At 46.9% G+C, this 17984-nt stretch overlaps 1 protein-coding gene across 1 annotated transcript in view; it reads left to right on the plus strand.

The window, feature by feature from the left end:
* Positions 1–17984, plus strand: part of RHPN2 (rhophilin Rho GTPase binding protein 2) — a 51594-nt gene that overhangs the window by 10285 nt on the left and 23325 nt on the right. Inside the window, exons 2-4 of the mRNA XM_036275916.1 lie at positions 2820–2935; positions 13936–14064; positions 16377–16452. Coding sequence (XP_036131809.1) covers positions 2820–2935; positions 13936–14064; positions 16377–16452 — 321 coding nt within the window. The remainder of the gene's footprint in view (positions 1–2819; positions 2936–13935; positions 14065–16376; positions 16453–17984) is intronic.

The raw sequence follows: 17984 nt of genomic DNA on the forward strand, positions 1-17984 counted from the left end.
GAAAGATGTTAACTGTGAGATCATTCCAACTCAAATTCTTAATCTCTGTGTAATTTGAAATTGGAGGGTTGTGTAGGGGACAGGTGAGTGGCAACCTGCAGGGAAGTGAGAATGAGAAATCTTTGTGGAAGGAGACATGTAACTCATTCCAGACTTGCTAGTCCAAAGGCCACTGATATGGGGATCTCTGAGAAGCTTGGGGCTGTAGATAAACCATTCTCTCTCCTTCAAGGGGAAGCCAGGTGTGTGCAGAGCTGCCCTTGGTAATGACGCAGCTAGAAAGAAAAGGCAGTCTTTTCGCCAATACTGCCCACTAGCCACTCCCAGGGTGTAACCACAGCCCCATCAGTGAGCAGAACCTCAAGATAATGGAGCCTCCACTCAGATCCCAGTGCTTCTACCTGCTGGGTGGGAAGAATACCATTAGGTTAAAATGAAACTGTTATTCAGATCTTAAGCTTTTCAGAATGAAACATTGTAATCCAAATATCCCAGGAAATAATGGACAGAGAACACAGATAACTCACTAACAAAGAAATTCAAGTGATCAATAATATATGGGGGGGGGGGGGGGGTATTTACCTTCACTAATAATAAATGCAAATTTGAAGAATAGGATACCTGTTTTTGCATAGCAACTTGGCAAAGACTAAAAATTATACTTTTCTGCTCTGGCCGGTTTGGCTCAGTGGTTAAGAGCATCATCCTGCAGACTGAAGTGTCTCAGGTTCGATTCTGGTCAAGGGCATGTACCTGGGTTGCAGGTTTGGTTCCCTGGCCCTGATCGGGCCCATGCAGTAGGCAGACAATTGACGTTAGAATCTATCAGACTGTTCTAGAAATGTACTTAAAGAAAAAACTTGAAATTTATAAAGCTTCATGTTTACAAATGGGCATTGGATACTTATATAATAGCAGATGCTTGGAAACAGTGTAATTGTCCAACTATAAGGAAATGGTAAATCCTAAAGAGGGGGCAGCCCTGGCCAGGTAGTTCAGTTGGTTAGAGCATTGCACCAATGCACAAGGTTTCAGGTTTGATCCCAGGTCAGGGCACATATAAGAATCAACCAGTGAATGCATAAACAAGTAGAACAACAAAGCGATGTTTCTCTCCCTCCCCTTTTCCCTCTAAAATCAGTCAATAAAAATTTTTGAATATGTTTTTATTTATATATATATATATATATATATATATATATATATGTTTGAATCCTCACCCAAGGATATTTTTCTATTTATCTTCAGACAGAGTTGGAGGAAGGGGGGTGGGGAGAGAGAGAGAGAGAGAAACATCGATGTGAGAGAGACACATCAATTGGCTGCTGCTTCCCACACAACCCTGACCAGGGCTGGGGACCAAACCTCAACCGAGGTACATGCCCCTGACCGGAATCAAACCCATGACTCTTTGATCCATGGGCCCACGTTCTAACCACTTAGCCAAATGTGTCCGGGCTGATTTTTCTTTTTATCCTCACCCGGGGACATTTCTTACATTTTTTGTACAGATAGATTGGGAGGGATGGAGGGGGAGAGAGAGAGAGAGAGAGAGAGAGAAACATTGACATGAAAGGGACACATCGAGTGGCTGCCACCTACACGAATCAACCAGGGCCGGGGACAAACTGCAACCAAGGAACGTGACCCCAGCGGGAACCGAACCCAGGTCTCTCTGGACCGCAGACCGACGCTCCAACCGCTGAGCCAAACTGGCCAGGTCCAGGCTGATTTTTTAGAGAGAGAGACACATCAATCGGCTGCCTCCTGCACTTCCCCTACTGGGGATGGAGCCCACAACCTGGGCATGTGCCCAGACCTCTCAGTTTATGTGATGATGCTCAGTCCACTGAGCCACACCAGCTGGGCAATAAATAAAAATTTTAAAAAGGGAGCAATATTATACAATCATTTAACTCATTGTTTTGAGGAACATTTCATAATAAAGGAAATTTTTGTGATAGAGTATGAAGTGAGAAAACATGATAACCTTTCTGTACCCTGTGCGGAAAAGGGTTAATGTAGCAGGCCTGAGGCTGCTCTCCTTAGGAAGGCCTGCTTGCAAGGTTGGCCCCAGCCTGGCCTCAAGGAACCTGGCTCTTGGCGTGTTGCCTCCACCCCCTCGCTGATCAGGTTGGTGTACTGTGCCTACACTGGTGATAAACCATGTGGCTTGTAATGAACACCTGCTTTTCTGCTGGGAGCCTGGAATTTTGGTATGTGCTAGGTAGAGGGTGCCTTTGTGATCAGCCCCCTTAACTGAACCCCTGGACGTTAATTCTCAAACAGGCCAACCTGGGTGCAGACACCGCGGACATAATGCTGGGAGAAGAGCGTGCTCTGTGTAACCGACCCCTCATGGGGGAGAGAGAGTGCAACGAATCCTGTGCAATGATTCCTCCAGACTCCGCCTCTGTCTTTGCTTCTGTGATCCAGCTATGCACCCTCACTAAGTCACTGTCATAAATCTTAGCCATGAATGAAACTACATGCTGAGTCCTGTGAGTCCTAGCAACCCGCTAGACATGGGTTTGGTCTTGGGGGCTCCCGACACAGCCACTAATGTGGAAAATAGCAACATGTATGTAAACTACATGGGGAGGAAAGAAACCATTTCACAGTGGCTGTTTTGGAATTGTATTATCAAAGTGACTTTTATCTTCTTTTTTATACTTTCCAGTATTTTACATATTTCCCATGTTGTTGTTACTTTTATTTTCAGAAAAGTTTACTTTTAAAATCCTTCTCTCTCATATTAAACGTTGCCATCAATTTTAGAGTGGCTGACCTCTGATGGGGCATCTCTCCTTTTCTTGTAGGGTTGCAATCCCCTTGCACAAACTGGCCGGAGCAAACTGCAGAATCAGAGGGCTGCCTTGAACCAGCAGATCCTGAAAGCCGTGCGGATGAGAACGGGAGCAGAAAACCTTCTGAAGTAGGTGTCTGCTGGCGCCACGGCCTCAGCTGGGAGCCCAGCCTCCCCTGTGGCTTGCCAGCTAGTCCCCAATCTCCTAGGCCTGCCCAGCTTTCTCTCCAACTCTCGGTTTTAGCTTTGGGTTTCCTTCTCATTTCTGGCACCTGGAGCAGGCCCTTTCTTGGCCAGAGCATGGTTGTGTTCGAGACAAGTATTTTCCCTAGCCTGTCCATGTGTTTGGGGATATGGGGACACTGGACAATGTCCAGTGATTGTGTTCGTGTTTCTTTTCTCTGCTACTGTGAGATTCGTCTACTTTCTCCCCTGCTTAGCACTGTGCCTGGCCTAGAGTCACTGCTTGGTATGTGTGTGTTGAATGTATAAAGGAAAGGAAGGCAGAAAGGAGGGAAGGGGGGGTCTTTCTATTGCCAGTGTCCCTCCCTCTAATGAGAGGGGCCCAGTACAGCCCCATACCCCTGGGACACTCATTATTAAGCTCTGTTGGTAAAATAGCCACTCATGAAACGTAGAACTCAGTGAAGCCTTACCTGTGTCACAGGCAAATGTAAGCCCTCCCCATCCCCATTGTATAATGCGAGACCATGTGCCAGCTTCCTCTTCTGAACTTCCTTCAGAGTTCTAGGGGTAACTCCTATCAGCCCCGTGCTTCCTTCTGCACTGGGTGGTTGAGACATGCCTCCTGGAGCCTCAGAAAGCGATGTGGAGTGCTCACAGGAACCTGGAAACCGGAAGGCTGTGCTTTCTGGGTGTTCCCAGTGGGTCAGCCGTAGGGAGCCCAGGCGGCTCAGAGGTTGCTGGGAAAAGCAAATATGCCAAACCGCGTGTTTAGAAAGGAACCACAGTGCTCTGGTAGTCACAGATTCATATGGTTGACAGGACCAGCTCCTCCACGTCGGGGCCGCTCACCTGAGCACTCAGTCAACAGGAGGAGGGTTTCTGACCATGAACTTGGACTAAATTCCTTTCTGAATCAGTCTGTATTTGCTCCTTAGGAAAGACCTCGGAGATATAAAGGGGGGTGAGGTACAGGACAGCATGCCTTGTGTTTATTTTAAAGGATTTGTACATATGCTTTTGGTGTGCACAGAGAGGAATGAAAAAAGAACCTGTTACTGGAGTCAACTCTTGGGAGCAAGATCAGGGTTGGGGGGTCGGGGTGACTCTCCTTTTCATTTTACTCCCTTCAGGGTTTGAATGTTCTTTTACGAAGTACATGAATTACTTCCATTCATTTTTTTTTTTTTTTTTTTTATCCTCACCCGAGGACATTTTTCCATTTTTTGCCCAGGTAGAGTGGGAGGGAGAGAGAGGAACAGAGAGAGAGAGAGAAACATCGACGTGAAAGGAACACATCGAGTGGCTGCCACCCGCACGACCGACCAGGGCCGGGGACAAACTGTAACCAAGGTACGTGCCCTTAGCGGGAACCGAACCCGGGTCTCTCTGGACCGCAGGCCGACGCTCTAACCACTGAGCCAAACCGGCCAGGGCCCATTCATTTTTATTGTGAAATACGGCAAAGGCCCAGAAGAAGAATATAAGCAGGCCCTGAACCTACCACCGGTGAGGAACAACAGTGCTGTGCCTGTGTTGGTTTTGTTACTCAAGGATTAGCAGACGGCACAGTCCTGGGGTGGCCAAGTGTCTGGGAACCTCTTCTCCAGCTACTTCTGTAACAGGGTAAAAGCGGGATTATTACTGGAGGAGACTAGGGAAATATTGTAATGTTTCACCTTTTAAAATGTCTGACAGTGTCCCTGTCCCCGGAAAAGTGTGGGAATTAGGTCCACAGCACTGCCACGGGCAGCCAGTGCAGCTGGCCCCGTTCTTAGGATGCCCACTGTGTGCGGGCTTGCTGTGCGGGGAAGGCTGCAGGCACGTCCCCTGGTATGTTGTGGCTGCAGGTTTTGGTTGACACTTTGACAGGCCAGCTCTGTGGCCCAGGAGACAGCTGGGCAGCCCTGACTTTATAGTTTTCCCAGAAGTGGGCTACTGTTGATTTGCCTGTTCATTTACTCCGCCAATGGATTTGTTGAGCACCTACTAAGTGGCAAGCAGTGCTTAAAGTGCAAGGATAAGGCTGCAAGCAATTCAGATGAGACACTGCTTTCATGACACTTAGTTTCTTGTTGAGGGGACCTTAATACCCATGTAAACAAATGCAGTCATGCTAGGAAGTGATGTTTCTAGGATGTTGAAGAAAGGGAAATGTGATAGAGGTTGAAGAAGGGTGGTCAGGGAGCCCTCTCTGACCGGGAGTCTTGGTGTTTCCATGGCGGGACCTAGGGCGGTTTTGTCTCTCTTGCTCTGTTAATAACACCAGCAAACAGCTTCTCTCAGGTCCAATGGCTCAAGCTCATTGTCAGGTTGGCAGTTGTAGTGCTGGCAGGGGTGGGGGTGGAAGGGGGTTGTTAATGATTCTCACAGTGACCTAGAGGTTCAAAATGCCCCTCTCTGGAGAATGTTGTAAAAGGAAACCCTGAAGGTATTCATTAATCTGACTCAACTGGCGCCAGCAGTTTCCCAAAGACAAATAGGGCGTTTAGCCAAGCCCAGCTCTAGCCCCGTGGGTGTAGCTGGGTGGCCAACTAGGTGGCTGACCCTGCCAACAAGGGGTAGTTTCAGTTATAAATTGGTTCCTGCTGTCTGTCCATTTGTCTGTTTTCAGGTTCCCACATTACCCATCCCAGCCCCCAGATGAAGGTAGAGCAGTTGGAGTATGTTTGGAGGGAGGGCATTTGGGAAAATGTCCCCAAAAATGCAGACATGCAAGGGGTCCCAGTCCTTACCTGCACTGGGAAAGGGGCTTCGAGGCTGGGCAGGCACTGTGAGGAGCCAGGTTTTATACCCCTTCAAGGTCTCCAGTCGGTATCAGCCAAAGGTCCATGAGCTTCCCGGAGACTGATTAGGAAGTTACTGGCTATTGTAAATGTACTCTTTCAGGCTAAGCAAGGACAGCATTCTCTCTCTTTTCCCAGCTCCCTTCCCTCCCTTGCAAAAAGCTGGGGTAGAAATATAGTGACATTGCTCTGAAATAGAATCAGTCTTAGTGAAATATAAAGCAAATTGCCATATAGTGGAGTTTTAATTAACTGGTTCTTTGAACAAGGGTAAGTCATTTAACTTCTTGGGACTTCATGTTCCCTTCTCGTTCTAGTTGCTGTTGGACTGCAGCAGGGTGGCCCACTCTGAGGCCTCCAGGGGCCTGGTGGGCAGGGAGAAGAGTTAAGGGCTGGGACAATAGGGAGTGGTAGGATTGTGGCAAAGTGCAGGACATGCCCTTTGGAGGGGGCATCCACAATTTGTCCTAAGTGGAGGGCAGGGCTACAGTTGCTAGGTCTTCAGACTTTTTTTTTCAGGAGATGCTAGAGATCTGACTTTTTTGTTGTTGTTTTTAATCCTTTAATAGTTGAATTTGGCAACTAGTCTAAGGGGGGAAAAATAACACCTTGAGAGCCAAGTGAACAAGTCCCACAAATCTCTAGTTTGTGACCTCCAGGGCAAAGGGTCATGAAGTTCTGGGCCAGGGCTAACCTGGGGTAGCTTTGGCTGTAACGAGAGTGACTTGAGGTTAATGACTGCTCACACTGTTCTGAGGGGAGCTACTGCCTGTCTGTGCAGGGGCGTGTGTGAGCTCTCCATGGCCTTTAGGGCCTGCTCCAACTCAGGCTTGCCTTCCTACATTGAGAGATGAGGGGGTTGATGTCCTGCAGATGGGCTGATCTGCTGCTGTAGCCTGGTGCCTGCATGAGGGCACCAGGCAGCACTTGCTCCAGCCTCTCTGAACCCTGGCAGAGCAGGATTTGGGGTAAGATGGACCGAGGTCAAGCTGCTCCAACAGGGCCTCTGAAGCTGGTGCAGGCCTGTGGCGCCTGTTCCTGGGGGGACAATTTTACTAGAAGACTTGACGGAAAGAATTACACTAAAACAAATGGAGAAATACAGGTCAGAATGAGAAATTCAGATGCATTTTTATTTTGTTTTGTTTTTTTTCTTTTTTATTCTCACCCGAGGACATTTTTTCCATTTTTTTGTTCAGATAGAGTGGGAGGGAGAGAGAGAGAGAGAAATATCAATGTGAAAGGGACACATCGTGTGGCTGCCACCCACACGACCCAACCAGGGCCGGGGACAAACTGCAACCGAGGTACGTGCCCCCAGCGGAAACCGAACCTGGGCCTCTCTGGACCGCGGGCCGACGCTCTAACCACTGAGCCAAACCAACCAGGGCATTCACATGCATTTTTAAAGATAAAACATGGGAATGTGGAAGAAATTTTGGACTTGGGGCAGAGAAGCCATCATCACATAGGGACTCTTGGGGTGGAGAAGGCCCAGAAGCTCCACATTGAGGGGAACCGTGTGCAGATGTGATCAGTAGCCTCAGGAAATAGCTGAATGGGTCTTTCCTTCCCCTGTTCACACGTGGTGGATTGAGCACTCAGACAAAGTAAGTGGCATGCTTTCTAATTCTGGACTTTTGCAGTCGGTGCATGCTCTTCATGAAAAACCCAAGGACCTTCTCTTAGGAGGCCGTGGAGACCGGGCAGGAAAGGGCTGAAATGCCTGCCATCTCATCCTGGTCAGACTCAGGCCTCTTGGCTGGAACATCAGTTACCAGACCACAGGGCCTCAGAGAAGGTGCACATCAGGGAAAGTGAGAAAAGGCCTGTTCTAACAAGAAGGCCCATAGAAGCCACTCATTTTTATCTGGAAAGGCAACTCACATGCAGGCATCAGTATTGAGGAGACCAAGGCTCTGGTCTTAATTTTTTAAAATTAATTAATTAATTAATTTATTTATTTATTTTTATTTTTTTCTGTTTACCTTCAGATAGAGCAGGAGGGAGAGAGGGAGAAAGAGGGAGAGAGAAACATCAATGTGAGAGAGACACATCGAGTGGCTGCCACCCACATGACCCCAACAGGGGCCGGGGACAAACCGCAACTGAGGTACGTGTCCTTAGCGGGAACTGAACCCAGGGCTCTCTGGTCCGTGGGCTGACGCTCTAATCGTTGAGCCAAACTGGCCAGGGCTCTGGTCTTAATTTTGAACTGAGCCAGCTGGTTTCTTTTTTTTTATATGTATGTTTTTATTGTTTTTTGTTTTTTTTTTTAGAGAGGGGAAGGGAGAGGGAGAGCGAGAGAAACAGCAGTGTGAGAGAGAAACATTGATTGGCTGCCTCCTGCATGCCCCCTACTGGAGATCAAGCCCCCAACCCAGGCATGTGCCCTGACTGGGAATCGAACTGGTGACCTTTTGGTGCATGGGAGAACGCCCAATCCACTGAGCCACACTGGCTGGGCTGATTCTATTCTTGTCTGTTGCTCCAAGCTATTCCTCCAGTCTGGACACAGGAGCTGAGCACATGCACCATATTGAATTGGTGTGCTGTATTCACAAAGCCCTTTCCACCAGTGAATCAGTGACAAATCATGACCCGTACTAGAAACAGCTCAAACTCTATAGTTGATTTCTGAGTCATCAGTGTGCCCAATTTTCAACCAGTGTGCCGCAAGAATATTTTAAACATTGCAATACCTGACTATTTAGTCAGGGGCACTGACCTCTTTTCCCTTTGATGGCAAATTAAAAAAAAAAAAAAAAAAAGACAACAGCTAACACAACAACAGCCGTCCAGTGCGAATTCCCTGTTTTGAACCATAAATATATAGATCATATCTTAGAGTTGTGTCTTATTGATCACATCGCATAATAAGGTTGCATCTGATTGGTTAATTCTTGGTTCCAGAAATCTTTATAAACAAGGATAGGTACCTGATTTCTTTTTGTTAATCCTCACCCAAGGATATTTTTCCATTAATTTTTTTTTTTTTTAGGTACAGTGGAAGGGAAGAAGAGAGAGAGAAAAAAACATTGATAGGAGAGAGACATATCCAGTGGTTGCCTCCCCCACGACCCCCTCTGGGGCCAAGGATTGAACCTGCAATTCAGGCACATGTCCTTGACTGGGAATCGAACCCTCAACCCTTCTGTCCATGGGCTGATGCTCTAACTACTGACCCAAAGTGGTTAGGGCTAGGCACCTGATTTTTTTAAAGTCACTTTGGAGCAAAAAGGGTAGGTAATTACTATTATTATTTTTTTTTGTAAATCAATCAAAATTATACCTTTTTTTTTTGTCAGATTAGCAAAAAATATATTTCTTGGTGTGTCACAGAATTTTAATAATTAGTTTATGTGTGCCATGGGATGAAAAAGGTTGAAAATTGCTGGTGTACCCAAAGGTCAGCATTGTGGGAACCAAACCCTGCCTGGCCACCAGCCTTTTCCAGAGTGACCCACACAGAGAAGTCTACCTCCAGAGAGCAGTTCATTGATTTGTTGCAAATCCTAATTCTCAAATTGTTGCCAAGTTGAAAGGGAGGAGATGTGGCAGATCGATATGTGGAGGTGGGAAAATTGATGGCAACTTTGAAGTTCTCCAGATATTTGGACAGGGGCTCTTAGGGTCTAAATTGTGATGTTTAAATTGGACCCACTCTGCTGCAGAGAACCAGTCAGCACCTCCTTTGCCCTTCCCCTGCCCCCACTGTTGCTTCTAGAGAGTGGTCTTTATTGTCAACTGAAATTTGTTGAGCCCCTACCATGTGGAAAAGACTATGCCAGGATCCAGGAGAAATACAAAGAAATCAAAGGCATAGGTCTCATCTTCCAAGAGTGATAATTGCTTACCTTATCACATTCCAAAATGGATTTGAGGCACCTTAACACACTTGTACATGTAAGATTAAAACAGGAGTGAATGAGGATGTAGGGGCAGAAGGAATAAGAATAAAGGAGAGATTTAGCCAGACGTAAGGCTAGTACACGTCACAAGGCCCTATGTACTTTATTAAACATGGGCCACAATTTCTCTCTGAGGTTCCTGGAAGGCAGAATGAAGAAGGGAATGTGATTTGGAACACATTCAATACCCAGTAGCCTAAAGCAAACCAATTGCTAAGAGGAAGGCATTCCCAATACTGAGGTCTGGGAGAAGTTTTTCCAAGCCTCCTTGTGGTCATTATCAGCTAGTGAATCAGTCATGTTCCCAATAATATATGTGTAGGACAGGTTTTATAGGCAACAGATTGTAACCCATGATATGTAATGAAATGAAATAGGTTGCTACTATGGAATAATAAAAAATAAATATTTGGTCTCTGTGTACCTGGTTCCTGCCACAGAGCTCCTGAAAGTCCTGGACTCTGCGGAGTGTTTTGTAGGCCGGCGAGGTGACTCCTGATGGGAGAGGGGGACCCTCAGGATGGAGATTAGGGGCGAGATTAGAGGTTTAGAACTTTCAGCCCTGGACCTCCCAGGAAGGGAGAGGAGCTGGAGATTGAGTTCCCTCACCAGTGATCCGTGATGTAACCAATTATGAAGCCTTTGTAAAACCCTGCACAGTGGGGTTTGGGGACCTCTAGGTTGATGAACACATCGAGGTGCTGGGAGGATGGTGTGCCCAGAGAGGATATGGAACTTCCATGCCCTTCCTTGGCCTATGGAACCCTTCCGTCCGGCTGTTCCTGAGTTGTGTTCTTTGAAATAAACCACAGTAAATCTAAGTCAAATGTTGTCCTGAGTTCTGTGAGTTGTTTTAGTGAATTATCTAACCTGAGGAGGGGTTGTGGGAACCCCTGATTTATAGCTGGTTGATCAGAAGAATAGGTGTCCGGTACTTGCAACTGATGCCTGCAGTGGGGTGATCCTTTGGCACCAAGCCCGTAATTGTGGGGTCTGTGCTAAACCCGGGAATTGGTGTCAGAAATGAATTGAATTGTTGGGCACCCACTTGGTGTCAGAGAATCAGAATTGGAGAGTTGCAGACACCATTGTGTTGAATAAAACAAGCTATTAGAGTAGAATAGACTTTATTGGCATGTATCATGTGTATGGCAAAGGAGGGTTTTGTGAGAATTTTGTTGTAGGGGTGCGTGTACCTGCACTGCATTGAGATGTATTTGTTACCTGTGATCCTGGTCAAAAAAAAAACCCCAAACCAGTGGTAGTCACCAGGCCGAGCTTTCACGGTCTCATTGCCTGGCTGGGGAGCCAAGATGGACACGTGTGAACATTTTACTGGGCAGTGAGAGGGCAGGTGACATTATATCTGCAGCCAGGGTCCGGTGGCTTTTCTGAGGGGGCAGGGCCAAACCTTGTTGGTTCCTCAAGGAGGAGTTTGGTGAAGGGAGGAGGACAGAGGGAGAAGGGAGAGAAGAAACATACATACATCATGGAGAGAAACCGGTGGGCTCGGATATGCAGTGAGGCAGAGGAGCGCCCAGGGGGAGGGCAGCCCGTAGGGCAGCACCTTGCTCTCTGCAGGAAAGGTGAACAGGTGTTGAGCAAAGCAAGCTGTCAACAGGTGGCTGGCTGGATTTTCATTAGTGAGGAGTGGGTGATGGTCAGGCACCTGGCTCAGTACTCGGTTTCCATTCACACTTATTTTTGTAGTGATTCCTAATCGGTATAAAATGAGGAAGCACCTGTAAAGTCTTCACGTCTGTAACAAAACCTCTGCCAGAGAACTTGGGGCAAGTTCTTCCCTTTGTATTGCTTAACACTATTCCATTCTGTGGGCATACCACATTTTGTGTATCTGTTCGCCAGTTAATGGATATCTGGGTTGTTTCCACTTTGGGGCTATTATGAATAATGCTAATATAAACATTGACATACATGTCTTCATTTGAACATATGTTTTCATTTCTCTCATATAGATTCCTGTCAGATGGGAAGTTTATGTGTAACATTTCTAGAAACTATCCAGTTGTTTTCCAAAGTGGCTTTGCCATTTACACTCATCAGTGTATGAGGGTTCCAGTTTCTCTGCATCCTCATTAACATTATTGTCTTTTTTATTGTAGCTAATCCCGGGGTATGTATTGGTATCTCATTATGCTTTCAATTTGCATTTCTTTTTTTTTTTTTATCCTCACCTGAGGATATTTTTTCATTTATCTTCAGGTAGAGAGAGAGGGAGAGAGAGAAATATCGACGTGAGAGGGATACATCAACTGGTTGCCTCCCACACGACTCCAACCAGGGCCGGGAATGAACCGCAACCTAGGTACGTGCCCTTGGCTGGAATCGAACCCGGGACTCATTGGTTCTCAGGCCAGTGCTCTGCTGCTGAGCCAAACCGGCCAGGGCGCATTTCCCTATTAACTAATAAACTTAAGCATCATTTCATGTGCATATTAGTCACGCATATATCTTCTTTAGTAAAATGTCTATTTATATCTTTTGCCCATTAAAAAAAACTGAGTTGTTGTCCTGGCCAGGTGAGGCTCAACTAACTGGTTGAGCATTGTCCCGTGCACCAAGAGGTCACCAGTTCAATTCCCAGTCAGAGCACATGCCTTGGTTGTGGTTTGATCCCCAGAAGGGGGCATGCAGGAGTCAGCCAATTGATGTTTCTCTCTCACATCTATGTCTGTCTGTCTCTCTCTCCCCACCCTGTACCTTCCTCTCTCTCTAAAATAAATAAAAACATAACTTAAAAAAATTGAGTTGTCTTTTTGTTATTTAATGAACAGAACTCTATTCTAGATACAAATTCTTTATCAGATATGTAACTTGTAAATATTTCTCCTATCCTGTGGCTTATCTTTTCTTTTTTATGGTGACTTTTGAAGCACAGAAGTTTTTTAATTCAACAGTCCAATTTATCCACTTTTTTTTTTTTATGGATTGTGCTTTGCTTTGTAGTTAAGAATGCTTTGCCCAATCCCAGGTCATAAAGATTTTCTTCATGTTTTCTTCTAGAAGTTTTAGAGCTTTCGCTCTTGTGTTGAGTTTTCCCTCTTTCTCTTATTCATTTTGACTTAGTAGTTGTGTGTGATAAGAGACTTAGATTGAGGTTTCTCTTTTGCCCATTGTGCAGAAGAGTTATCATAGCAGACCTGAGATGACTGTCCTTAGAAAGTTGGCCTTTGGCCACTGTCAAGATTTTAGGAGAGTTACCACTGTTCCCAGAACTGGTAAGAGGGGCTCTTTGAACAAATAATGTTTATACTGATTTATACTGAACACTTGCTTTCTTTCTGGAAGTCTGGAATTCAATCTGGAACTGAATCAGCAATATCTTTGAGGTAGGCCTACACTTTAAAAAATTTTTTTGATTGATTGATTGGTTTTTAGAGAGAGAAATAGAAACATCTATTTGTTGTTCCACTTATTTATGCTTCATTGTTTGATTCTTGTATGTGCCCTGACTGGAGATCCAACCTGCAACCTTGGCGTATCAGGATGACTCTCTAACCAACTGAGCTTCCCAGCCAGGGCTGCCTGTATTTTTTATTGCATTTATTAAGGTGACCATGTTTTTTTGTCCTTGTTCTATTAATGTTACATTAATTGATTTTCAGTTATTAAGCCAACCTTGCATTTTTTGAAATGAATTCCTCTTGGTCATGGTATATCATCCTTTATACACGTTGCTAGGTTCAACTTGCTAATATTTTGTTGATGATTTTTGCATATTTAATTATGAAGGATATTGGTCTCTCATTTTGTTTTTTTGGTGATGTCTTTCTCTGGTTTAGGCAGGGTAATATTAACCTCATAGAATGAGCTGGGGAGTGTTACCTTCTTCTCTATTTTCTCATCCATTTCCTTTTGGGGAATAATTTCTTATCCTTTATGGGTGTCTAGGAACAGTTCTTCTCTTCTCTTCTCTTCTCTTCTCTTCTCTTCTCTTCTCTTCTCTTCTCTTCTCTTCTCTTCTCTTGGCTAATTCTTTGCAGAGATGTCTTAGAATTTATGCCTGGAAGCTCAGTGTCATTGACTACGTCCAGGTCCATTTACTGGTAGGTGTGACTCAAAATGGGGCAGGTGCCAGGCATCGTCGAGATACCTTTTCTGATCACATCTGGCACTCACATCTGCAGGTGGACTCTCGGAGCTTCCCTACAAGGATTGGGGGGTCTGCTCACCCAGCAGCTGGGATACCTGCTGAGGGTGCTTCTCTCCCTCCCCCCTCTTTTAACAGAGCAGCCACAAACCACAAGGTACGTGAGCAGGTGCGCCTGGAACTGAGCTTTGTGAACTCAGACCTGCAGATGCTCAAGGAAGAGCTGGAGGGGCTCAACATCTCGGTGGGAGTCTATCAGAGCACAGAGTAAGTGGCGGTAACACTTCTTCCAGGTACTTTCTGAGCCGCAGAACTGCCGCACCGGGGAATAGCCCTGAGGGGGTGGCAATCCCCACTTTGGGAAGCAAAGAAATAATTAGGTTTGGGGTTGAGCAAGGTGCCAGGGATGAACCTCTGGAGTTGGGGACACCTGGAGAGTTGGACAAAAGGATATTTATTTGTCCTGGGACGCTTGGAACATAGTTTTATGGGAGAACTGCATGGCTTGGGTCCAGGCGAGGAGATGGCCTCTCTCAGACGAGCTGTGGCTCGGCCATCAGGATGCCCCGGAAGTGCTTGAGAGCCAGCCTGCCAGGTGGGGCCAAGGGGCCCTGTCTCCCTCACCACCATGCACAGGGCCTGACTCTGTATAACTTTGTTGACAGAATGCAAAAATGACTAAACTGCTTTTTATATCAAAGAATAGGGGACTCATGCGAGTTCCCTGAGGAGAAGGTGCCACTGAAGAGACTTCAGAAGTGTACCTGTTCTCAGAAGCGTCCCATAGGGAGTGTTTGTGGGAGGCAAGATCTTGAGGTGTAGCCTTCAGAAGAGCTCAGGGAGTCTCCCCAACGTGGGAAACGTCCCTCTTTCAGGAGAAATCACTTTGAGGCGCTCCAGAGAGGAGTTTGCCTACTTTCCTGTGTGGGGAAGTGAGACTTCTCAAAAGGTCGGGAAGCCCCAGGGCAGACTCGGTCAGAAAGCCCTTCCCTGGACTAACAGAAGGATGACATTTGAGAACCTCGAGTCATCTTTGGAATGTGCTTTTCCTGATCGTCCCCAATCCTCTGCACAGGCGGGCTACTTTCAGAGCCGGAGGGAGGGCGTAGCTCGTGGAACCTGTGGGGCCTCTGCTCTTCCCTTGGTGGCGTCGTGTGCCCTGGCTCGCCCAGCTCTGGGCTCTCGGACCGGTCTTGGACACCCAGTCAGAACCAGTGACAGGTTTCTCCCAGCCTGCACTCTGGTATTAAATTCCAGTGTTTTGCCCAAAAGGTCGAAGTTCCTCGAAGAGGCGAGGCAGAGCCAAACGTTGGTGCTAAATGGAGGTTGTTTCCTATTCCCACGTGCTGTACTGGCGCTCGGGGATGTCCATTGTGAAGGCCTCCCACAGAGACATGCGGTGAAGGCCCCAGTGTGGCTCTAGAGTGGCCAGTCGTCCCCTGGGCCATTGGCAAGAGGGGAGAGGTGTGCATACATAATGCCTCCTTGCATTTGTATCTGCCCCCTTCTGTTTTCAAAGCAGATTGCTTCTTTCTTAGCACAGTTGATTTTTAAACACGTCTGTGAGGTAGGCAGGGAAGAAACCATCTCACTGTGCAGGTGAGAAAACACAGGGAAGTCGGTTAGCCCAAGAGTAAGGTAGGGGTGCCCTGGCCAGGGGCCTCTGGATACTGGCTGCTCGTGGGTAGTCACGGAGGAGCAGACCTCGCCTCCAGCCCTGTGTGGGGTGAGGACAGGAGGGCGCTGGGGACAGAGGAGAGGGGCATGTTCCGTCCTCATCTCCTCCCAGCAGGGCCCAGCTCTCCCTGTGAGCTCTGGAGTAGCCATACACGCCCGCTGGATCTCGCCTGCTTTGAGCACAGCCCCTGTTTTCTCTCCACCACAGAGGCAGCTGCAGCTCACAGCTGCATTGTCCACTCGCCCTGCTCAGCATTCCTGGCCTTCACCAGGGCTGGGCTGAGCAGCCTCAGAAGGTCTCCTGTTACAGGTCAGGGAGCTAAATCCCTGTTTGCAGAACAGCCTGAGCAAGGTTCACTTCCTGTTGGCCCTGCCCTAAGAGCTGGGCTCTGGGTGCATTCCCAGGACAACCTGTGGGGTAATCAAGTGGTCAGTTCAGGGAGAGGAGGTAGAGGGGAAGCAGCTGGCCAGGGCCTGACCCTGGGCTGGGAGCTTGGAGCTCGGAGCACTTAGTTGTCAAATGGGGCCTCTGTTCTCAAGGCCTTCCTTGTGCAGGTGATGAGATATCTAGAGAGATACACCCCAAGGAGGAGGCAACTGAGAGCCCAGGGTTTGAGCGCTGGAGGAGAGGCAGGACCCAGGTGCAGGCCCTGGGTAGGTTCTCAGCACAGTTACTGAAGGAAGGGTTGAGACTGGAAGGTTAAGGTGATGGTAGGCCCTTCTGTGTTATCCCGGGACTGGGACCAGTTTTAGAACAGAAACAGGGATGTGACCAAAGTCACCTTTATGGAAAATGAACTGGTGTGAGGAGGGGTGGGGACCTGAGCTGGGCAGCTGGGGGAGGCTGCAGGTGCAGAGTGGCCAGTATAGAGATTTCATAAACCTCACTGTGCTTCTTGCAGGGAGACATTTACAATCCCACTGATTCCGCTGGGCCTGAAGGAAACCAAGGATGTGGACTTTTCAGTTGTTCTCAAGGTAAATTTCAAAGCAATGGGAGCCGGGCTCATTGCTTAAGAAAAAGATTTAGAAATTTGGTATCCCTTCCAAGTGGCCTTAGGCTCAATGGGCCACATGTCAGTTGATTTTATAGGGCCACACAGAGAACCTGGTCCAGTCCTCTTGCATTCTCTAGTCACTCATGTGCCTGGGGAGGGGGCATGGAAACCCCCACCAGCCCACCCAGGAGGCCAAGTCAAAGAGGGTCTGTGGTGGATATGCTTTGGAATTTAAAAACTGTGTCCTGTTTTAGTATCTTTTTTCTCTTAAATTTTGCAACTGATACAGGCCATATTTTTGGAAGAATAGCTAAATATTTTGTCTAAACATTGTTATGAAAATGTCCAAATTTACAGAAAAAAATGAAAGAATTTTACACCGTACTCCCATGTATTCACTACCTAGATTCTACCATGAACATTTTACTATAGTTACTTTATCATAGATATATCCATCTCTGCATCCCCGTGTCTTATTTTTTGATGCATTTCAAAGTAAATCAAAGATGCTGGTTTATGATCCTTGAATAACTAGAGTTTATGGTTGTTTTTACCCCATCCAGTTCCTGGCGATCGGGCCTCCTCTCCCTCCTTCTCTCCCTTTCTCCCTCCTTCCTTTTCTCCCTTTCTCCTTTCCTTCCTTCTTTATTTATTAAAAAGTAATTGCTTTATTGAGATATAAATTATATGTAATTTATATAAATTATACCATATAATTCACTCTTACAAGTGAGCAGTGTCTGGTTTCCTCTTAACGGTGTGTATCCCTGGCAGGCAGCTGATACTTGTAAGCCCACCTGCGGCTGTCCCTGGGCTGGGTGCTGGTGAAATCGCAGGCCCCTCAGGGTTCAGGTGGGAAGTGGGAGAAGCGCTAGGATTGGAGGCAACAGGAAATGCCAGGCCTGCAGGCTGGGGACCAGGAGAGCCTGGAATGCTCCCCTGTTCCTCCTCTCCCCAGCTTCATCTGAGTTTTAATGAATCACCTCAAACTTCCATTTACGAGGAGAAAGTGGAGCTGGTGTGGATGGTCGTGCCTGTCTCTGAGCTTCCCGGCACAGGCATGATATATAGGGATTAATCCCAGCATCATGAAAAATGCCTCAAAGAATTATGTTTCTTTCTGTAATAATCCTGTCAGTTGACTCATTTTGGACTACTTTTAGTTTAGAAAAGAAAAAATTATTATATGGCATTTTGGGCAGTATAGAATTTGTCCTTCTAAAAGCAGTTGGTTAGCCCGGCTGATATGGCTCAGTGGTTGAGCATCGACCCGTGCACCAAGAGGTCGCTGGTTCGATTCCCTGTCAGGGCACATGCCCAGGTTGTGGGCCCGATCCCCAGTGGGGGGCATGCAGGAGGCGGCCAGTTGATGTTCTCTCTCATCGATGTTTCTATCTCTCTCTCCCTCTCCCTTCCTCTCTCTAAAATCAATAAAGAAAAAAAACATTAAAAAAAATAAAATAAGCCCTGGCCGGTTTTTCTCAGTGGTTAACGAGTCAGCCGGCGGACCGG

The sequence above is a fragment of the Molossus molossus genome, unplaced genomic scaffold, assembly GCF_014108415.1.
Source record: "Molossus molossus isolate mMolMol1 unplaced genomic scaffold, mMolMol1.p scaffold_m16_p_21, whole genome shotgun sequence".
NCBI lineage: Eukaryota > Metazoa > Chordata > Mammalia > Chiroptera > Molossidae > Molossus > Molossus molossus.